Source organism: Hyperolius riggenbachi, chromosome 10 (genome assembly GCF_040937935.1).
Source record: "Hyperolius riggenbachi isolate aHypRig1 chromosome 10, aHypRig1.pri, whole genome shotgun sequence".
In the NCBI taxonomy this organism is placed as follows: Eukaryota; Metazoa; Chordata; class Amphibia; order Anura; family Hyperoliidae; genus Hyperolius; species Hyperolius riggenbachi.
In genome coordinates this window covers 246,788,160-246,811,369 of record NC_090655.1, presented here as the reverse complement: position 1 = coordinate 246,811,369, position 23,210 = coordinate 246,788,160, and the positions used below count along the sequence as shown (strand labels likewise).

Genomic DNA, 23,210 nt, shown 5'->3' with positions numbered 1-23,210 from the left:
CGCTGCAGACTGTTCCTCCTTGGCTAGCGCGGAAATCTCCGCTGAGGCCACGCCCCCCGAGGCTGAGGCAACGCCCCCAACCGTCCAGATCTCGCTGCCACGTTTCTCCGCTGCTTCAGCAGCTTTCAGCGCATCCACCTCGGATGAAGCAATGCAATAGACACCTCCAACCAGTTTGCCTAGTTCAGCTTCCTTCTCTGCCAGGCTCATACCTGCAGAGGCTTTACGCCAAGCACTCAGGTTAGGCATCTCACTGTAGGGTCTCCATGCTTCCCTCTGCCTCCTCTCCCCCACATTCGTCTCGGGCTCCTCTTCCTCCTGGGCTTCCCTGCGCTTAGGACAGTACTTTGCCCCATGTCCTGGCTTTGCGCAGAAATCACACACCTGAGGCTCAGGGCAGTGTGCAGCCTCGTGACCAGACTTGTTACACCTCCTACAAAGCCTTCCATTCGTACAAGCAGCACTAACATGCCCATATTTATGGCAGTTCCTGCAGTATTGTGGCATGTCTGGGTAGAATAAAAACCCCCTTTCACCCCAGTGGTTAAACACTGCCGGGGGCCTTGCCACACCACCAATACCAGTGGGATCTTCCCTGAATCGTACAAAAAAACGGTATCTCCCAGTCAATATCCCATACTTATTTTTCAGGGCTTCTCCACCTTTCACTGAAGAGCAAGATTGCCTCAGTAACGATCTCACAACCATCAAGTCTATGTCAGGATTGTAACAATGCACTGTCACCATAACATCCTGCATCATATGCATAGGTTTTATATCCATACGGGACAACAAACGGTCATCCCCCTTCTTTTTCACAATTTCATAAGCGTTACACAGTACTGCTTCATCAAAAAAAGTCACATCATATATCCCTTGATTGGGAAATTCTTGAATCATCCTAATCTTACTCACTCTTATTTCCAGGGTCTTTGTCAACACCTCCTCCACCAGGACTTCCAGCTGAATCATTCGTTTGAACTCTGGCTTAACCAGGAAACGTAAGGTCTTCTTTTGTGAATCGCCCGCCATCCTCCATCCGCGATCCATCCCTCCTCCTTGATCAGGGCCCCCACAAGGAGGACCCCGACCAAACCCCCGGCCGCAACACTTGCTCGAATCCGCACCCGCAAGCGGATCGTAAACCGCAGCAGAACCGCTCTGGGGTGCTCTGGTCCTGGAGGTACTGCAATGGGAACTAAGGCAAACTACCCTCAGTCTTAATGCAGCAGCGGCAAAAAGCGCACAGAACAGCCCTGCACGGCACAGCCGGCTAACCCCGGCCGGCTGCCAGGGGGGGCCCCCTTCCCACTGCCTCTGCAGGCCTGCCGGGCCACCGGGATGGGCGCACCTGTGCTAAACGCAGACGCCCGGGCCAGGCTCAGCTGACGCCTGATTACATCTGCATGGCACCGCCCACCGCCGGAACAGCCGTCGAGCCTCCGCGCCGAAAAGAAAAGTAATGCAGGCTTCCGGCTCCCTGCATTCCGGCAACACGCTAGGAGAGAGTGTGGAGGGCAGAGGAAGTCAAGTCTCTAGCCTGGCAGGCTTGCTCTGGCTGTTTGAAAACACAGTGCGTTTATCTGCGTTCATCCTCTTTCCCCGTAAAACAGAGCGTCTGGACGTGCGGTTTGTGCCACAAGAGGAAGACACAGGCCAGGAAGCGAAAAGCCTAAACAGGAGATGCCATCCTACTAGCCTGCTACACATACACTCACTGCCTGCCACTGATGCAGGCACCTGAGCAGCAGGTGCTCACAGGAAGTCACCCGATGATGTCACAAGGGCTTGGGCACAGGCTATATAAGGGGCTGCAGCCAGGGCTCTGCCTGCCAGTCCGCTGGCAGCTCTCCAGGGGAGGGTTGCTGTCGCTCCTTTTCTTGCACTGAGCAAAGTGCAAACATGTAAAAAGTGGCCCGGTCATGGATTTTTTTGGGACACAGCAACTGGGTAGCGCAAGTAGAGTTCATCCAAAGTAAAATTAAAAAAAAAAAAAAAAAAAAGTTTCGTTTTTTTTTTTTTGTCGTTTTTTTTCCCTACCTTCTTTTCTTGTCTGTTCTCGGGTTCTTATAGCCAGGCGAAATACAGACTCACTTAATAAATGACACAGATGCAGAAACGGAAGCAGACCAGACACGACACAACTTGCGTTTTTCCTATACTTAACATTGAGGCAGAAACGCATCCGCAATCCAAAATCTGCAGCAGCCCAGGAGTATGCGTTTCTGCAAAACGCCTCCCGCTCTGGTGTGCACCAGCCCATTGAAATACATTACCCTAGCGGATCCGCACCCGCAAGCGGATCGTAAACCGCAGCAGAACCGCTCTGGGGTGCTCTGGTCCTGGAGGTACTGCAATGGGAACTAAGGCAAACTACCCTCAGTCTTAATGCAGCAGCGGCAAAAAGCGCACAGGACAGCCCTGCACGGCACAGCCGGCTAACCCCGGCCGGCTGCCAGGGGGGGCCCCCTTTCCACTGCCTCTGCAGGCCTGCCGGGCCACCGGGATGGGCGCACCTGTGCTAAACGCAGACGCCCGGGCCAGGCTCAGCTGACGCCTGATTACATCTGCATGGCACCGCCCACCGCCGGAACAGCCGTCGAGCCTCCGCGCCGAAAAGAAAAGTAATGCAGGCTTCCGGCTCCCTGCTTTCCGGCAACACGCTAGGAGAGAGTGTGGAGGGCAGAGGAAGTCAAGTCTCTAGCCTGGCAGGCTTGCTCTGGCTGTTTGAAAACACAGTGCGTTTATCTGCGTTCATCCTCTTTCCCCGTAAAACAGAGCGTCTGGACGTGCGGTTTGTGCCACAAGAGGAAGACACAGGCCAGGAAGCGAAAAGCCTAAACAGGAGATGCCATCCTACTAGCCTGCTACACATACACTCACTGCCTGCCACTGATGCAGGCACCTGAGCAGCAGGTGCTCACAGGAAGTCACCCGATGATGTCACAAGGGCTTGGGCACAGGCTATATAAGGGGCTGCAGCCAGGGCTCTGCCTGCCAGTCCGCTGGCAGCTCTCCAGGGGAGGGTTGCTGTCGCTCCTTTTCTTGCACTGAGCAAAGTGCAAACATGTAAAAAGTGGCCCGGTCATGGATTTTTTTGGGACACAGCAACTGGGTAGCGCAAGTAGAGTTCATCCAAAGTAAAATTTAAAAAAAAAAAAAAAAAGTTTCGTTTTTTTTTTTTTTGTCGTTTTTTTTCCCTACCTTCTTTTCTTGTCTGTTCTCGGGTTCTTATAGCCAGGCGAAATACAGACTCACTTAATAAATGACACAGATGCAGAAACGGAAGCAGACCAGACACGACACAACTTGCGTTTTTCCTATACTTAACATTGAGGCAGAAACGCATCCGCAATCCAAAATCTGCAGCAGCCCGGGAGTATGCGTTTCTGCAAAACGCCTCCCGCTCTGGTGTGCACCAGCCCATTGAAATACATTACCCTAGCGGATCCGCACCCGCAAGCGGATCGTAAACCGCAGCAGAACCGCTCTGGGGTGCTCTGGTCCTGGAGGTACTGCAATGGGAACTAAGGCAAACTACCCTCAGTCTTAATGCAGCAGCGGCAAAAAGCGCACAGGACAGCCCTGCACGGCACAGCCGGCTAACCCCGGCCGGCTGCCAGGGGGGGGCCCCTTCCCACTGCCTCTGCAGGCCTGCCGGGCCACCGGGATGGGCGCACCTGTGCTAAACGCAGACGCCCGGGCCAGGCTCAGCTGACGCCTGATTACATCTGCATGGCACCGCCCACCGCCGGAACAGCCGTCGAGCCTCCGCGCCGAAAAGAAAAGTAATGCAGGCTTCCGGCTCCCTGCATTCCGGCAACACGCTAGGAGAGAGTGTGGAGGGCAGAGGAAGTCAAGTCTCTAGCCTGGCAGGCTTGCTCTGGCTGTTAGAAAACACAGTGCGTTTATCTGCGTTCATCCTCTTTCCCCGTAAAACAGAGCGTCTGGACGTGCGGTTTGTGCCACAAGAGGAAGACACAGGCCAGGAAGCGAAAAGCCTAAACAGGAGATGCCATCCTACTAGCCTGCTACACATACACTCACTGCCTGCCACTGATGCAGGCACCTGAGCAGCAGGTGCTCACAGGAAGTCACCCGATGATGTCACAAGGGCTTGGGCACAGGCTATATAAGGGGCTGCAGCCAGGGCTCTGCCTGCCAGTCCGCTGGCAGCTCTCCAGGGGAGGGTTGCTGTCGCTCCTTTTCTTGCACTGAGCAAAGTGCAAACATGTAAAAAGTGGCCCGGTCATGGATTTTTTTGGGACACAGCAACTGGGTAGCGCAAGTAGAGTTCATCCAAAGTAAAATTTAAAAAAAAAAAAAAAAAAAAGTTTTGTTTTTTTTTTTTGTCGTTTTTTTTCCCTACCTTCTTTTCTTGTCTGTTCTCGGGTTCTTATAGCCAGGCGAAATACAGACTCACTTAATAAATGACACAGATGCAGAAACGGAAGCAGACCAGACACGACACAACTTGCGTTTTTCCTATACTTAACATTGAGGCAGAAACGCATCCGCAATCCAAAATCTGCAGCAGCCCGGGAGTATGCGTTTCTGCAAAACGCCTCCCGCTCTGGTGTGCACCAGCCCATTGAAATACATTACCCTAGCGGATCCGCACCCGCAAGCGGATCGTAAACCGCAGCAGAACCGCTCTGGGGTGCTCTGGTCCTGGAGGTACTGCAATGGGAACTAAGGCAAACTACCCTCAGTCTTAATGCAGCAGCGGCAAAAAGCGCACAGGACAGCCCTGCACGGCACAGCCGGCTAACCCCGGCCGGCTGCCAGGGGGGGCCCCCTTCCCACTGCCTCTGCAGGCCTGCCGGGCCACCGGGATGGGCGCACCTGTGCTAAACGCAGACGCCCGGGCCAGGCTCAGCTGACGCCTGATTACATCTGCATGGCACCGCCCACCGCCGGAACAGCCGTCGAGCCTCCGCGCCGAAAAGAAAAGTAATGCAGGCTTCCGGCTCCCTGCATTCCGGCAACACGCTAGGAGAGAGTGTGGAGGGCAGAGGAAGTCAAGTCTCTAGCCTGGCAGGCTTGCTCTGGCTGTTAGAAAACACAGTGCGTTTATCTGCGTTCATCCTCTTTCCCCGTAAAACAGAGCGTCTGGACGTGCGGTTTGTGCCACAAGAGGAAGACACAGGCCAGGAAGCGAAAAGCCTAAACAGGAGATGCCATCCTACTAGCCTGCTACACATACACTCACTGCCTGCCACTGATGCAGGCACCTGAGCAGCAGGTGCTCACAGGAAGTCACCCGATGATGTCACAAGGGCTTGGGCACAGGCTATATAAGGGGCTGCAGCCAGGGCTCTGCCTGCCAGTCCGCTGGCAGCTCTCCAGGGGAGGGTTGCTGTCGCTCCTTTTCTTGCACTGAGCAAAGTGCAAACATGTAAAAAGTGGCCCGGTCATGGATTTTTTTGGGACACAGCAACTGGGTAGCGCAAGTAGAGTTCATCCAAAGTAAAATTTAAAAAAAAAAAAAAAAGTTTTGTTTTTTTTTTTTCTTGTCGTTTTTTTTCCCTACCTTCTTTTCTTGTCTGTTCTCGGGTTCTTATAGCCAGGCGAAATACAGACTCACTTAATAAATGACACAGATGCAGAAACGGAAGCAGACCAGACACGACACAACTTGCGTTTTTCCTATACTTAACATTGAGGCAGAAACGCATCCGCAATCCAAAATCTGCAGCAGCCCGGGAGTATGCGTTTCTGCAAAACGCCTCCCGCTCTGGTGTGCACCAGCCCATTGAAATACATTACCCTAGCGGATCCGCACCCGCAAGCGGATCGTAAACCGCAGCAGAACCGCTCTGGGGTGCTCTGGTCCTGGAGGTACTGCAATGGGAACTAAGGCAAACTACCCTCAGTCTTAATGCAGCAGCGGCAAAAAGCGCACAGGACAGCCCTGCACGGCACAGCCGGCTAACCCCGGCCGGCTGCCAGGGGGGGCCCCCTTCCCACTGCCTCTGCAGGCCTGCCGGGCCACCGGGATGGGCGCACCTGTGCTAAACGCAGACGCCCGGGCCAGGCTCAGCTGACGCCTGATTACATCTGCATGGCACCGCCCACCGCCGGAACAGCCGTCGAGCCTCCGCGCCGAAAAGAAAAGTAATGCAGGCTTCCGGCTCCCTGCATTCCGGCAACACGCTAGGAGAGAGTGTGGAGGGCAGAGGAAGTCAAGTCTCTAGCCTGGCAGGCTTGCTCTGGCTGTTTGAAAACACAGTGCGTTTATCTGCGTTCATCCTCTTTCCCCGTAAAACAGAGCGTCTGGACGTGCGGTTTGTGCCACAAGAGGAAGACACAGGCCAGGAAGCGAAAAGCCTAAACAGGAGATGCCATCCTACTAGCCTGCTACACATACACTCACTGCCTGCCACTGATGCAGGCACCTGAGCAGCAGGTGCTCACAGGAAGTCACCCGATGATGTCACAAGGGCTTGGGCACAGGCTATATAAGGGGCTGCAGCCAGGGCTCTGCCTGCCAGTCCGCTGGCAGCTCTCCAGGGGAGGGTTGCTGTCGCTCCTTTTCTTGCACTGAGCAAAGTGCAAACATGTAAAAAGTGGCCCGGTCATGGATTTTTTTGGGACACAGCAACTGGGTAGCGCAAGTAGAGTTCATCCAAAGTAAAATTAAAAAAAAAAAAAAAAAAAAAAAAGTTTCGTTTTTTTTTTTTGTCGTTTTTTTTCCCTACCTTCTTTTCTTGTCTGTTCTCGGGTTCTTATAGCCAGGCGAAATACAGACTCACTTAATAAATGACACAGATGCAGAAACGGAAGCAGACCAGACACGACACAACTTGCGTTTTTCCTATACTTAACATTGAGGCAGAAACGCATCCGCAATCCAAAATCTGCAGCAGCCCGGGAGTATGCGTTTCTGCAAAACGCCTCCCGCTCTGGTGTGCACCAGCCCATTGAAATACATTACCCTAGCGGATCCGCACCCGCAAGCGGATCGTAAACCACAGCAGAACCGCTCTGGGGTGCTCTGGTCCTGGAGGTACTGCAATGGGAACTAAGGCAAACTACCCTCAGTCTTAATGCAGCAGCGGCAAAAAGCGCACAGGACAGCCCTGCACGGCACAGCCGGCTAACCCCGGCCGGCTGCCAGGGGGGGCCCCCTTCCCACTGCCTCTGCAGGCCTGCCGGGCCACCGGGATGGGCGCACCTGTGCTAAACGCAGACGCCCGGGCCAGGCTCAGCTGACGCCTGATTACATCTGCATGGCACCGCCCACCGCCGGAACAGCCGTCGAGCCTCCGCGCCGAAAAGAAAAGTAATGCAGGCTTCCGGCTCCCTGCATTCCGGCAACACGCTAGGAGAGAGTGTGGAGGGCAGAGGAAGTCAAGTCTCTAGCCTGGCAGGCTTGCTCTGGCTGTTTGAAAACACAGTGCGTTTATCTGCGTTCATCCTCTTTCCCCGTAAAACAGAGCGTCTGGACGTGCGGTTTGTGCCACAAGAGGAAGACACAGGCTAGGAAGCGAAAAGCCTAAACAGGAGATGCCATCCTACTAGCCTGCTACACATACACTCACTGCCTGCCACTGATGCAGGCACCTGAGCAGCAGGTGCTCACAGGAAGTCACCCGATGATGTCACAAGGGCTTGGGCACAGGCTATATAAGGGGCTGCAGCCAGGGCTCTGCCTGCCAGTCCGCTGGCAGCTCTCCAGGGGAGGGTTGCTGTCGCTCCTTTTCTTGCACTGAGCAAAGTGCAAACATGTAAAAAGTGGCCCGGTCATGGATTTTTTTGGGACACAGCAACTGGGTAGCGCAAGTAGAGTTCATCCAAAGTAAAATTTAAAAAAAAAAAAAAAAAAAAAAAGTTTCGTTTTTTTTTTTTTTTGTCGTTTTTTTTCCCTACCTTCTTTTCTTGTCTGTTCTCGGGTTCTTATAGCCAGGCGAAATACAGACTCACTTAATAAATGACACAGATGCAGAAACGGAAGCAGACCAGACACGACACAACTTGCGTTTTTCCTATACTTAACATTGAGGCAGAAACGCATCCGCAATCTAAAATCTGCAGCAGCCCGGGAGTATGCGTTTCTGCAAAACGCCTCCCGCTCTGGTGTGCACCAGCCCATTGAAATACATTACCCTAGCGGATCCGCACCCGCAAGCGGATCGTAAACCGCAGCAGAACCGCTCTGGGGTGCTCTGGTCCTGGAGGTACTGCAATGGGAACTAAGGCAAACTACCCTCAGTCTTAATGCAGCAGCGGCAAAAAGCGCACAGGACAGCCCTGCACGGCACAGCCGGCTAACCCCGGCCGGCTGCCAGGGGGGGCCCCCTTCCCACTGCCTCTGCAGGCCTGCCGGGCCACCGGGATGGGCGCACCTGTGCTAAACGCAGACGCCCGGGCCAGGCTCAGCTGACGCCTGATTACATCTGCATGGCACCGCCCACCGCCGGAACAGCCGTCGAGCCTCCGCGCCGAAAAGAAAAGTAATGCAGGCTTCCGGCTCCCTGCATTCCGGCAACACGCTAGGAGAGAGTGTGGAGGGCAGAGGAAGTCAAGTCTCTAGCCTGGCAGGCTTGCTCTGGCTGTTTGAAAACACAGTGCGTTTATCTGCGTTCATCCTCTTTCCCCGTAAAACAGAGCGTCTGGACGTGCGGTTTGTGCCACAAGAGGAAGACACAGGCCAGGAAGCGAAAAGCCTAAACAGGAGATGCCATCCTACTAGCCTGCTACACATACACTCACTGCCTGCCACTGATGCAGGCACCTGAGCAGCAGGTGCTCACAGGAAGTCACCCGATGATGTCACAAGGGCTTGGGCACAGGCTATATAAGGGGCTGCAGCCAGGGCTCTGCCTGCCAGTCCGCTGGCAGCTCTCCAGGGGAGGGTTGCTGTCGCTCCTTTTCTTGCACTGAGCAAAGTGCAAACATGTAAAAAGTGGCCCGGTCATGGATTTTTTTGGGACACAGCAACTGGGTAGCGCAAGTAGAGTTCATCCAAAGTAAAATTAAAAAAAAAAAAAAAAAAAAAAAGTTTCGTTTTTTTTTTTTGTCGTTTTTTTTCCCTACCTTCTTTTCTTGTCTGTTCTCGGGTTCTTATAGCCAGGCGAAATACAGACTCACTTAATAAATGACACAGATGCAGAAACGGAAGCAGACCAGACACGACACAACTTGCGTTTTTCCTATACTTAACATTGAGGCAGAAACGCATCCGCAATCCAAAATCTGCAGCAGCCCGGGAGTATGCGTTTCTGCAAAACGCCTCCCGCTCTGGTGTGCACCAGCCCATTGAAATACATTACCCTAGCGGATCCGCACCCGCAAGCGGATCGTAAACCACAGCAGAACCGCTCTGGGGTGCTCTGGTCCTGGAGGTACTGCAATGGGAACTAAGGCAAACTACCCTCAGTCTTAATGCAGCAGCGGCAAAAAGCGCACAGGACAGCCCTGCACGGCACAGCCGGCTAACCCCGGCCGGCTGCCAGGGGGGGCCCCCTTCCCACTGCCTCTGCAGGCCTGCCGGGCCACCGGGATGGGCGCACCTGTGCTAAACGCAGACGCCCGGGCCAGGCTCAGCTGACGCCTGATTACATCTGCATGGCACCGCCCACCGCCGGAACAGCCGTCGAGCCTCCGCGCCGAAAAGAAAAGTAATGCAGGCTTCCGGCTCCCTGCATTCCGGCAACACGCTAGGAGAGAGTGTGGAGGGCAGAGGAAGTCAAGTCTCTAGCCTGGCAGGCTTGCTCTGGCTGTTTGAAAACACAGTGCGTTTATCTGCGTTCATCCTCTTTCCCCGTAAAACAGAGCGTCTGGACGTGCGGTTTGTGCCACAAGAGGAAGACACAGGCCAGGAAGCGAAAAGCCTAAACAGGAGATGCCATCCTACTAGCCTGCTACACATACACTCACTGCCTGCCACTGATGCAGGCACCTGAGCAGCAGGTGCTCACAGGAAGTCACCCGATGATGTCACAAGGGCTTGGGCACAGGCTATATAAGGGGCTGCAGCCAGGGCTCTGCCTGCCAGTCCGCTGGCAGCTCTCCAGGGGAGGGTTGCTGTCGCTCCTTTTCTTGCACTGAGCAAAGTGCAAACATGTAAAAAGTGGCCCGGTCATGGATTTTTTTGGGACACAGCAACTGGGTAGCGCAAGTAGAGTTCATCCAAAGTAAAATAAAAAAAAAAAAAAAAAAAAAAAAAGTTTCGTTTTTTTTTTTTTTGTCGTTTTTTTTCCCTACCTTCTTTTCTTGTCTGTTCTCGGGTTCTTATAGCCAGGCGAAATACAGACTCACTTAATAAATGACACAGATGCAGAAACGGAAGCAGACCAGACACGACACAACTTGCGTTTTTCCTATACTTAACATTGAGGCAGAAACGCATCCGCAATCCAAAATCTGCAGCAGCCCGGGAGTATGCGTTTCTGCAAAACGCCTCCCGCTCTGGTGTGCACCAGCCCATTGAAATACATTACCCTAGCAGATCCGCACCCGCAAGCGGATCGTAAACCGCAGCAGAACCGCTCTGGGGTGCTCTGGTCCTGGAGGTACTGCAATGGGAACTAAGGCAAACTACCCTCAGTCTTAATGCAGCAGCGGCAAAAAGCGCACAGGACAGCCCTGCACGGCACAGCCGGCTAACCCCGGCCGGCTGCCAGGGGGGGCCCCCTTCCCACTGCCTCTGCAGGCCTGCCGGGCCACCGGGATGGGCGCACCTGTGCTAAACGCAGACGCCCGGGCCAGGCTCAGCTGACGCCTGATTACATCTGCATGGCACCGCCCACTGCCGGAACAGCCGTCGAGCCTCCGCGCCGAAAAGAAAAGTAATGCAGGCTTCCGGCTCCCTGCATTCCGGCAACACGCTAGGAGAGAGTGTGGAGGGCAGAGGAAGTCAAGTCTCTAGCCTGGCAGGCTTGCTCTGGCTGTTTGAAAACACAGTGCGTTTATCTGCGTTCATCCTCTTTCCCCGTAAAACAGAGCGTCTGGACGTGCGGTTTGTGCCACAAGAGGAAGACACAGGCCAGGAAGCGAAAAGCCTAAACAGGAGATGCCATCCTACTAGCCTGCTACACATACACTCACTGCCTGCCACTGATGCAGGCACCTGAGCAGCAGGTGCTCACAGGAAGTCACCCGATGATGTCACAAGGGCTTGGGCACAGGCTATATAAGGGGCTGCAGCCAGGGCTCTGCCTGCCAGTCCGCTGGCAGCTCTCCAGGGGAGGGTTGCTGTCGCTCCTTTTCTTGCACTGAGCAAAGTGCAAACATGTAAAAAGTGGCCCGGTCATGGATTTTTTTGGGACACAGCAACTGGGTAGCGCAAGTAGAGTTCATCCAAAGTAAAATTTAAAAAAAAAAAAAAAAAGTTTCGTTTTTTTTTTTTTTTGTCGTTTTTTTTCCCTACCTTCTTTTCTTGTCTGTTCTCGGGTTCTTATAGCCAGGCGAAATACAGACTCACTTAATAAATGACACAGATGCAGAAACGGAAGCAGACCAGACACGACACAACTTGCGTTTTTCCTATACTTAACATTGAGGCAGAAACGCATCCGCAATCCAAAATCTGCAGCAGCCCGGGAGTATGCGTTTCTGTAAAACGCCTCCCGCTCTGGTGTGCACCAGCCCATTGAAATACATTACCCTAGCGGATCCGCACCCGCAAGCGGATCGTAAACCGCAGCAGAACCGCTCTGGGGTGCTCTGGTCCTGGAGGTACTGCAATGGGAACTAAGGCAAACTACCCTCAGTCTTAATGCAGCAGCGGCAAAAAGCGCACAGGACAGCCCTGCACGGCACAGCCGGCTAACCCCGGCCGGCTGCCAGGGGGGGCCCCCTTCCCACTGCCTCTGCAGGCCTGCCGGGCCACCGGGATGGGCGCACCTGTGCTAAACGCAGATGCCCGGGCCAGGCTCAGCTGACGCCTGATTACATCTGCATGGCACCGCCCACCGCCGGAACAGCCGTCGAGCCTCCGCGCCGAAAAGAAAAGTAATGCAGGCTTCCGGCTCCCTGCATTCCGGCAACACGCTAGGAGAGAGTGTGGAGGGCAGAGGAAGTCAAGTCTCTAGCCTGGCAGGCTTGCTCTGGCTGTTTGAAAACACAGTGCGTTTATCTGCGTTCATCCTCTTTCCCCGTAAAACAGAGCGTCTGGACGTGCGGTTTGTGCCACAAGAGGAAGACACAGGCCAGGAAGCGAAAAGCCTAAACAGGAGATGCCATCCTACTAGCCTGCTACACATACACTCACTGCCTGCCACTGATGCAGGCACCTGAGCAGCAGGTGCTCACAGGAAGTGGAAAAGGTAGGATGGAGATAGGCTTGTAGGTAACGGGTACAGAACCTTGTACTGAAACCTATAATTAAATGGCAACCAATGGAAGAGCTTACATAAAAAAGCATCATCCGAACAGCCAAAAGAGAGGTGGAAACACAAAGTAACATTCTACCAATACTATCATTAAATATTCTGTTGACTCAACCCATACCCTCATCCATAGGCTAACTTATCAGTGTGTCCATTCACATCTAAAATTCTTCATACCTTATTACAGAGTACCTCCAGTGTAATTTGGGATACAAATAAAAGCAATTCATCTCCTGCATAAAGTACTCTGATGTATATTCAGTGAATAAATGAGAATATAAATCACTATATCCATCAAGAAATGACCCCCCCCCGCGCGCAAACCTGAGCCACTCCATTCACGTTTGAAGCTCTGTGGCCACCCCCACTGTGTTTACGCATCTCCAAACCTATATTAGTGTACTATATGGGGAGCATTAATCGCATATTACTTCACAATGGAGGTACTCTTTAACAAAATATAAACCCTGAACTGGATACTAACATCTGGTATACAATCTGTGCACAAAACCTGCCCTACCTACATCTCTGAGCTTGTTTAAAGGTATACACCAGGTCGTCCCTTCCGGTCCTCCAATGACCTGTCCCACGCATTTTCCACTCCCATGTGCACCTGCACAATTTCTCAAGAGCCGCCCCCATCCTCCGGGACTCCCTTCTCATCAGACTTGCTCCCTCCTTCAACACCTTCAAGCAACCCCTTAAAACCCAATTCTTTAAGATGGCCTGCCTAACCACCCCCTACCACACAGTAACTCTCTACTGAATATTTATTCCACAGCCCTACCTAGTGTGTCCTCCCCCCCCCCCCCCCGCCTTTTTAGATTGTAAGTCTTTGGCAGGGTCCTCCCTCCCTTATGTATTCTACATGATTGTGTGCTCTTTTCATCAGCCTCGTACTTGTACTACTGTGCCCACCTAACCAGCCTACAATCACATGATCATGTATCTTGTACCTTGTTTGCATACTACACAAAAGTGGTCAAATTGACCAATTATTGGCCAAATAAAACTAGATGTGTGTACCAGGCTTAGGCCTCTTGCACACTGCATGCATTTCCGATTCAGATTCCGCTTTTTAATCGGTTTTTACATCCGATTCAGATTTTTAATCTTTACTGCATGCTGCATTTTTTTATCCGTTTTTCTGTTGAATGTATTCAGGGAAAATCGGAATTGAAAATCGGAAACGGAATCAGAATCAGAAAACGGATTTGCAGTGTGCAGGGAGCCTTAAAGTGGACCTGAACTCTTGCACAGGATAGAAGGAAACCATAGAGAAATGCACCCTGTATGTATTTAGAGAGTTTAGCCAGTGTAATTCCCCCTCATCTCTGTCTGATCGTAAATTGTAATTTGAACTCACCCCTGTATCACCTGACTGCCATGGCAGATAAGCCCATTTGAAAAGCACAGGGTGTTAACAATATGTCTGCTTCCTTAAAACAGGAAGTAGAGACCGTGCAGATATATTTTAGGATTTGTATCAGCTGTAACAAAGAAATGTTTTTCTTTAAAGGTTATGCTGTTGTGTGTCTTTTAGAGCAGAGAGGAAGTTTTGAGTTCAGGTCCGCTTTAAGTGAGATTTGATCGAAGTTCTTTTCTCATATATTTGCCACATTTTACTTTATGTAATTCAACCTTTTCATTATGTTAAAGCCCAGAATTTTTAGTTTCCAGTCTTAGTAGCCAGTCAGGACTGAAAAGATGCAATTTGCCTAGGCTGATTGGATAGCCTACTGGTGAAATACAGCCCATGGTGGTGTAATGATGGCTGCATTTCTTCTACGCTCCACAAGGTGGCAAGCTCACTTACACCAACTGGAACGCACAGAAAGGAGAGAGTGTAGCCTAGAGGCAGGAAGATTTGGGGTTAAAGGTGAAGAGGGAGGAAGTAGAGAGGAGACATTACTAGAACTGGCAGCTGAATAGGTAACAAAAAAGATGTTATTTTACTAGTAAATGAGTGGCTTTTGGGCAGGGGCAGGTCAATGGATAGGCATTGTAGTGAGTTTTGTAGAAAATACCAGTTGTTTAAGTGGTTATTAATTGGTTTTGTTATATTTCATTATGATGTTGTTGTTATTATTATTAATTGTATGCATAAAGCGCCAACATATTACACAGTGTTGGACAATAAATAGGGATACATAAAATGCTTACAAGGTATGTCAGACAGAGAGGTAGGACATGGTTATACAACATAGCAAGCACAAGGCTATACATGCAAACAGTATATTATACATGATAATCCGAACATTTCGCACATGATCATGTGCTTTAACAGAGACTGAACCCGTCGAATATGAGCTAGTGCATGGGATGAGTGTCATTGGTGGAGTCGCAAGATCAAAATTGTGTGTGTGTGTGTGTGTGTGGGGGGGGGGGGGGGTTGGGTGATTATTGCAATCTAAGCTTCTGAGTTTGAAATGTTTGCATTTATGTATTAAATATTATTATTTAGTATTTTAATGCTGTCATCTTCTGCAGTGCTGTACGTAGTACATAGTTATGTCTCCTCAGAGGAGCTCACAATCTTATCCCTACTATAGCCATAGTGTAATGTCCTACCATATTATTATTATTATGTATTTATATAGCTCTGACATATTCTGCAGCACTTTACAGAGTACATAGGTTACTGGCTGTCCCTGAAAGGGGGCTCAAAATTGATTCCCTACCATAGTCCTATGTCCATCGTAGTCTAGTGCTAATTAACTTATCTGTATGTTTTTGGGGTGTGGGAGAAAACCGGAGTGCCTGGAGAAAACCCACACAGTCATGGGGAGAACATACAACGTCTATGCAGATAGTACCCTGGCTGAGATTTAAACCGAATATGTACTGATGCTTGAGTGAGTGTATGTGTATATTACATATGTAGATGTGATGCGGCTGATTCACATAACGCCGATAAAATGGACAAGCACATGCAACGCACATTCATTTTATGGTTGTTCATACAAGCAACATAACGTGACTTGTGCACACAGTGCATATGACATTATGTACACAAAGCACGGTAAGTACAGTGTTCTCCCCAGAATTTTTTTCCAGCCGGGTGGCATGAAATAGTAGCTGGGTGGCATGAAAAAGTAGCCGGGTGTGGGCGAGTTGAAAATGCAGGGCAACTGTGCTTACAGCATAGGAGGAGGTGAGCCGTTGACAGCCGGGTGGTCACAAAATCTAGCCGAGTGGAGCACCCGGCTAAAAGAGCCTGGGGAGAACACTGAAGTAGAACTGGGGGTGAAAGCACAGGAGATTTGTTTCGTCAGATGTGGGCAACATAATATGTACAAAACACTCCTACAATGCGTGTTTATTAATAAGGTTGTGCCTGTGCATAAATGTAGTGAGGTGTCAGGCTGTTCGTGGTGAGCATGTTTAATACATTGTAATAGGTGTAACTGGTGTAGGGGTCAGTGCAAGGCTTTTAGCCAGTAGTGGTTCCAGTGACACCTTTGTCGGTCCCCTCCCCCTTCTTCTTTTGTTTTTCTATCCAGCCCACCCCCCTCCTTCTCCTGTACTGGCAGTGGGCAGTTGAAAGTGACTTCTTTTTCACCTGTTCACCGCCACTACCCATGAACACCTCTGCAGCTGACAATGAATCTGTAGCTCCAGCCAGCCAACGCCTATTCGTGGTAAGAAGAAAATGTATATATGTTATGTCACTTACCATATTTCTAAGCTGTACAAATGATTATTATTATGATTGTTTTATTAATACAGTGGCATCATCTTTCATAGCTCTGTATCTATTCCACATTTGAAAATAGTGGGTAGCAATATACTGTATAGTCAGTTCATGTTCATTCCATTGCGACATACAACAGTATAAAAATACACACTGAAATAATGCAAAGTATAAAAACAGCCTTCAAAACAAGTATATGCTTAGTTAGATCCAACATGCGAAAAAATGGAGGAGTCTGGCTTTGCAAGGTTACACTCTAGAGCAGGGATCTCAAACTTGCGGCCCGCGGGCCATTTGCGGCCCTCGATACAATATTTTGTGGCCCACGCCGGCAAAAGCTTCCTTATAGTTCACTTCAGTGCTCCCAAGTAATCCGCCGCATCCCCGCCGCTAAACGAGGGCTGCAGAGCCCCAAAATGGCCCAGGGGGCAATCCGCCGGCATTTCCTGGAAGGGGCAGAGCTTTCAGCTTCAGCTCTGCCCCTTCTGACGTCAATCGCGGCGCATCGCCGCCTCTGCCTGCCCCCCCGCGATGCGCCACGATTGACGTCAGGAGGGGCAGAGCTGAAGCTAAAAGCTCTGCCCCTTCCAGGAAATGCCGGCGGATTGCCCCCCGGGCGATTTGGGGGCTCTGCAGCCCTCGTTTTGCGGCGGGGACACGGCGGATTACTTGTAATGGGAGCACTGAAGCGAACTATGAGGTAAAATAGCAAAATAGTTTGCTTCAGTGTGAATTTGATTTTGAAATAAAAATTGAAATAAAAATCAATGCAAGGGACGGGGGGGGGGGGGGGGGGTTGGGTGATTCCCTTATGCGGCCCAGCCTCATCCTGACTTTGCCTCCTGAGGCCCCCAGGTAAATTGAGTTTGAGACCCCTGCTCTAGAGAATATTGCACCATGCACGTCATTGCCTGCACCAATGCAGCTTACACTCTAATGTTCACTCTATGCTCATACACAGGCCTGGATTTACCTCACAGGAGCCTATAGGCACACAGGTGTCCTGGCACCCTAGACTTTTCCCTCCATGAACCTACAAACCCCAACCGAACTGCACCGCAAGTGTGCTGGCTGGCCCAGCTGTCATTTCTCCCTTACTTCTTTTTCCATCATAGGTAGATACAGGTGCCCCATAGTATTAGGTAGCCAGAAGTACCCTTAATATTAAGTAGTTAGAGGGGCCCCCAAGTATTAGGTAGCTAGAATAACCTCAGCATTAAAGAGAACCCAAGGTGAGTTTGAAGAATATTATCTGCATACAGAGGCTGGATCTGCCTATACAGCCCAGCCTCTGTTGCTATCCCAAACCCCCCTAAGAACCCCTGCACTCTGCAATCCCTCATAAATCACAGCCATGCTGCTGACAAACAGCTTGTCAGAGCTGGCTGTGTTTATCTCTATAGTGTCAGTCTGCTGCTCTCCCCGCCTCCTGCAGAACTCCAGTCCCCGCCTGCATCCCTTCCCTCCCTGCTGATTGGAGGGAAGGGACGGGGGCAGGGACCGAAGCTATGCAGGAGGCGGGGGAGCAGCTGAGACTGACACTACAGATGTAAACACAGCCTCACAGCATGGCTGTGATTTATGAGGGATTGCAGAGTGCAGGGGGACCTTAGTGGGGTTTGGGATAGCAACAGAGGCTGGGCTGTATAGGCAGATCCAGCCTCTGTATGCAGATAACATTCTTTAAACACACCTCGGGTTCTCTTTAACCACTTGCCGACCGCACACTTATACCGTGCGTCGGCAAAGTAGCAGCTGCAGGACCAGCGACGCAGTACTGCGTCGCCAGCTGCAGGCTGATTAATTAGGAAGCAGCCGCTCGCGCGAGCGGCTGCTTCCTGTCAAATCACGGCGGGGGGCTCCGTGAATAGCCTGCGGGCCGCCGATGGCGGCTCGCAGGCTAAATGTAAACACAAGCGGAAATAATCCGCTTTGTTTACATTGTACGGCGCTGCTGCGCAGCAGCGCCGTAAGGCAGATCGGCGATCCCCGGCCAATCAGCGGCCGGGGATCGCCGCCATGTGACAGTGGACGTCCTGTCACTGGCTGCACAGGACTGATAGCGTCCTGTGCAGCCCGGATCACTGGGGGGACAGGTAGGAGAGGGAGGGAATGTCGCCGCGGAGGGGGGCTTTGAGGTGCCCCCCCCCGCTACATGCCACCAGCAGGAGCGATCAGACCCCCCCTGCACATCATCCCCATAGGGGGAAAAAGGGGGGCGATCTGATCGCTCTGCGTGCCCTCTGATCTGTGCTGGGGGCTGCAGAGCCCACCCAGCACAGATCCCATCAAACAGCGCTGGTCCTTAAGGGGGGGGTAAAGGGTGGGTCCTCAAGTGGTTAAGGAGCTAGCGGTGCCTCTGACTGAAGGGAGATATTGTCAGTGGAATGCTGAGAGCAGGGTGAGTAACTTCTCATTTACACTCTCATCAGGACTCTGCATAGGAAAGGAGGGAGGGAGGCGCTTGGGGAGGGGAGTGAGCCACCTTTCCATCAGCAGGGGCCTGTAGGTAAGTGCCTACAGTGCCTTATTGGAAATTCGGCTCTGCTAATACAAGCACACATGAACCAAGCTGTATGATCACTCTACCAATGTTTTCAGGTGAATTTTAGAGCAGCCGGATGAAAAAGAAAATGTAAAGTATTACATCCCTCATGACACTATGAAAGATCCTACCATTATTGGCTAAATTAAATCAAAAACCAGGATACTGAAAGTGTTCATAAGCAGAATTAGATAACATTCTTTGTAGTTTTAAATAAGTTATTTTCTCTCAATTTGTAGGCTTGCATTGAAGAACAGACTGACGTAAAAGTTGCCCTTCAGGAGGGAGAAATTGAGATGTATTTTAGAGGTGATCAGCAGTCCGTGGAGGAGGGCGACATAATAACGAGGACAATTAAAGAGGAAGAAGAGGAGACATATGTGAGCAGTGATCAGCAGTCTGTGGAGGAGGGTAATGTGATGTTGAGGATGGTTATAAAGGAGGAAGAAGAAGAGACGTATGTGAGGAGCGATCAGCGATTTGCAGAGAAGGGCGACATGATGAGGACAATTAAACAGGAAGGACATTCTCCAGATAACAGCACAGGTAATTAAGGTCCTCTTTCTATCTATCTTCCTGGCCACCATTTCCTGTCCACTCACTGTGTGTGGCTGCCTCTAGCACAGGCATGGGCAAACTCGGCCCTCCAGCTGTTACGGAACTACAAGTGCCACAATGCATTTGCCTTTATGAGTCATGACTGTGGCTGTCAGACTCTTGCAATGCATTGTGGGACTTGTAGTTCCTTAACAGCTGCAGGGCCAAGTTTGCCCATGCCTGCTCTAGCTCCACGTCTCTTCAATGCCCCAATGCATAGACCGAACTGCGCATGTGCAGAATGGCCTTGCACATGTGCAACACACATGCTCAGTCAGACCTTAGAGAGCGACATCACATGGGCCGGTGAATGACAGATACAACTAACTACTCAGCCTCCTGAGTCCTGCTGTAAGCACTTGTGTCTCCTGTCAGTGGCGGTGGGTGGAAACTTCATCCCTCGGCCGTGTCCTCCAGACCTCTCCTCCTCTACACCTCCTGCTGCTTTCTGTGCCCCTTCTCCAGCTGGACAGTGAGTAGTACCACGCCGACACCACCTCCTCTTCTTCCACCATGCTGACGCTGCTCTCCCATCACAGTTTGGCTTCTCCTCTTTCTATCTATCTGATGTACTCACTCTCCTGGGCAGTAAGACACTTTCTGCTTCTGGTGCTGCCCCCTATAGCCTGCTGCCCTGATTCATGATTAAGATTGCTGCATGGTAGGGCCGGCCCTGATTGTGAGCCAAGTCTAAACCAGCAAACATGAGCCACAACTGCAAACAGAAATAACATGCTTTTAACATTGAATATTTTGTTTCAACAGCCACTCACAACATCCAGAAGAATTTCGATGGACATCTCTTCTCCTCTTCAGATTATCATGCAGAAGATGATAGCATCACACACTATCTTCCGGGAGAAAGTCCTTCTACTCCAAATCGTTATCTCTTCCTTTACCACATGGATAAATCAAGAGACCGCCCTCATCTTCAGGGATCTAACATGTCACAAATGACCACAGAGCCCCATCCAAGATCTCACAACAGCTCCAATGGTCTGTGTCATTTTGAGAAGTCTTCTTCCAGCAAGCCAAATAGTGTTAGACGCACCAGTGAGAAAATGTTTCCTTGTACTGAATGTGATAAATCTTTCAGTAAAAGACGCTTTCTTCGGTTACATCAGAGAGTACACACCGGAGAGCGTCCTTTTTTCTGCTCAGAGTGTGGGAAATTTTTTGCTCACAGAGGAGTCTTTGTTACACACCAGAGGAGTCACACAGGCGAACGGCCTTATTCCTGTTCAGAATGTGGCAAACGTTTTTCTCACAAGGGAGTGCTTCATTCGCACCAGAGGAGTCACACTGGGGAGCGTCCTTTCCCCTGTTTGGAGTGTGGGAAATGTTTTATTCAAAGAGCAAACCTCCTCGCGCATCAGAGAAGTCACACAGGCGAGCGTCCCTTCTTGTGTGCAGAGTGCGGGAAAGGTTACATTCACCAATCTGACCTTTTACGCCACCAGAGAAGCCACACTGGAGAGCGTCCTTTTTCGTGTTTAGAGTGTGGGAAAGATTTTACAAGAAAAACAATTCTAACGAAACATCAAAAAAAGCATGCTGGCTGAAGCCTCTGAAATACATTTATGCAGTGCCTGTGAAGATTATCATATATGCTCATTAAAGTTTATCTAAAGGAAAAGTAAGATCTTAGTTGGACCCCTTTGCAGTGTTATGCCTGGTACACACCATGCCATTTCCTGTCAGATTTCGGGTCAGATTGTTAATTTATGACAAGTCCGATCTGATACCTGATAGTTTTTCTGATTGATTGAGTACATAAGTGATCAGAAAATTGATCAGAAAAAACGATCGGGAATCAGATTGGGCAACTTTGGAAATTATTGATTCGACTCAAAAACTGGCAGGAAATTGCAAGGCGTGTACCAGGCATTACAGAAGACACTTTGTTGCTGCTACAAGAAAGGTCTTAAGTTGAAATGAGGTTAGGAGAAATACACAGACACTTAAAGTGTACCAGAGGTGACATGCGAAATGATGAGATAAATGTGTATGTACAGTACTGTTTTACTTGTATTTTGCTGCCTGAAAAAAAGTAATTTTTTAGGCATGGAAGTGACAGCTTCTGTCTTGTGGTACCTTGTCAGGAATAAAGTAAATACAGCAAAACAATTTGCCCAATTTCTCGAACCAGTGACTTTTCCACCACCAGTGAGTTAACCAGCCAACACCCGGATTCCAGCATGGGGTGTAGAATATAATGCAGAAAGTACAAAAGACTGTATCTCTACCTGGATTTATGCAATTTTAACTTAATTTATTAGTAACACGGCCACCAAACACCTTACCGTTTTCAAATGCCATCTCATTTACCAGAATAACTCCATTATAAAACCTTATCGCATAATCACACCCATAAGGGCGGGCACGGGAATAAAGCAAACCTCACTGATAAGAAGATTACAGCCATAAAAGTTTTCCTGGCAGAACTCAACTTCTGAGAGCAGAAGGAAATAAAAATAAAAAAAAGAAGGGCAATAGTTTTTTTTTTTTTTTTTTTTTTTTTTTTTTTTTTACTCTGGAGCACTTAATAGATTGCCTCTGAGCAGAGGCAACAAAATATTCAATCTACTTGTAAATGTTTAAATATAAAATAAAACCATGTGATATCTAAACAGTCATTTTTAGGAGTAGGAGCATAAATACATTTGTTTATCTCATCAATTTATTTTCACCTCAGGTTCACTTTAAGTGCACAGATAACACTTTCACTCTAGGTAAATAACTCCCATTCTGGAGATGTGAATTGTTTTAGTACCCTAGCTTCAAGAACATAATGCCTTCAAAATGTCTGTGTTAAAGAGACTCTGTAACAAAATTTTCATCCTTATTTCTTCTATCCTATATGTTCCTATAGCTGTTCTAATGTGCTCTGTCTAACTGCAGCTTTCCTACTTGCACAGTGGCTGTATTATCTCTGTTATATAATCTAATCTTCTCTCCTCTGTTGGGCTCAGGCAGTCAGGCTGGAATGTGCTGTGCTGCTTGTGATTGGATAGAAGCTATACACACCCTCTTCAGGCCCCCTGCACACTCTGTATGACTCCCACACTGAGCTACTCTCAGCCTATCACTTGCTATGTCTTTTGTTTGTAAACACTGCATAAAAATGGCAATTACAAGCCAGGATTGCAGCAGGGAGTGGCAGAAACAGCACAGAGGGGCACAGGAGAACATAATGAATAGAATGGTATGCTTTTTATTGTAAGAATTTTAGAGTACATATTCTCTTTAAAATGATAATACAGCCTGTTGGGGAGGACTCTCTCCCCTTATGTGTTATTACTGCTGTGTAGAACGTTACATCATTTCCACCTTCCTGTACGATGCATCACTGACCTGTTCAGTTGTCATTGTAACTGTCTGTAACTCCCCACCTCTTGTTTCCCCCATTCCTTTAGATTGCAAGCTCCCAAGGGCAGGGCTCTCTCACCCTTTTATGACTTGGAATGTTATTCATTTAGTAGCTTGCTCTCTGTTATAGATTTTATTCATCATGTTACATCTGCTATTGTAATCAGCAGTGCTGTATCTTGTACCAGTGTTCATATTTGATGTATATCATTGTCTGTATCATTATGTATCCCTTGTTTGTTTTTCTACTTTGTACAGCGCCACAGAATATGTTGGTGCTTTATAAATAAATAATAATACCTGTCTTTGTAACTGTCTGTACTGTGTAGTGTCTATTGCACAGCGCCATGGGAGATGCTGGTGCTATATAAATCCAAAATAATAACTATGTTGAGGATATATGGTGTCTAAGACCCCCTCTATGTTTTTTGGCTGTTTTAGTTTGCCTTAGATGGCCTCCTACTCCGTTTTCTTCACTTTGGAAATGTGCACATCACTTTCCTACTGCTTAAAGGGTACCTGAGAGAAAGTACTTCTCCTGATTTATACTTACCTGGGTCTTCCTCCAGCACCCTTGAGACCACTCTGTTCCTTGTCATCTCTCCGGGCAGCTCTAGTCCCCTGCTGGATGGCCCATTCCTCTAGCCGAGTCACACTTTGTCGTGCTTCC

At 49.7% G+C, this 23,210-nt stretch overlaps 2 protein-coding genes across 2 annotated transcripts in view; one reads left to right on the top strand and one right to left on the bottom strand.

Annotated features, from left to right (window-relative positions):
* The window catches only part of LOC137535121 (gastrula zinc finger protein XlCGF57.1-like), a 273,394-nt gene that overhangs the window by 118,518 nt on the left and 131,666 nt on the right, over positions 1-23,210 (bottom strand). The window lies entirely within an intron of this gene.
* LOC137535143 (oocyte zinc finger protein XlCOF6.1-like) lies at positions 15,917-22,857 on the top strand. The gene is made up of 3 exons (XM_068256959.1): positions 15,917-15,976; positions 18,814-19,120; positions 19,937-22,857. Exons 1-3 carry the CDS (start codon positions 15,917-15,919, stop codon positions 20,731-20,733), a joined length of 1,164 nt encoding a protein of 387 aa, XP_068113060.1. The 3' UTR covers positions 20,734-22,857.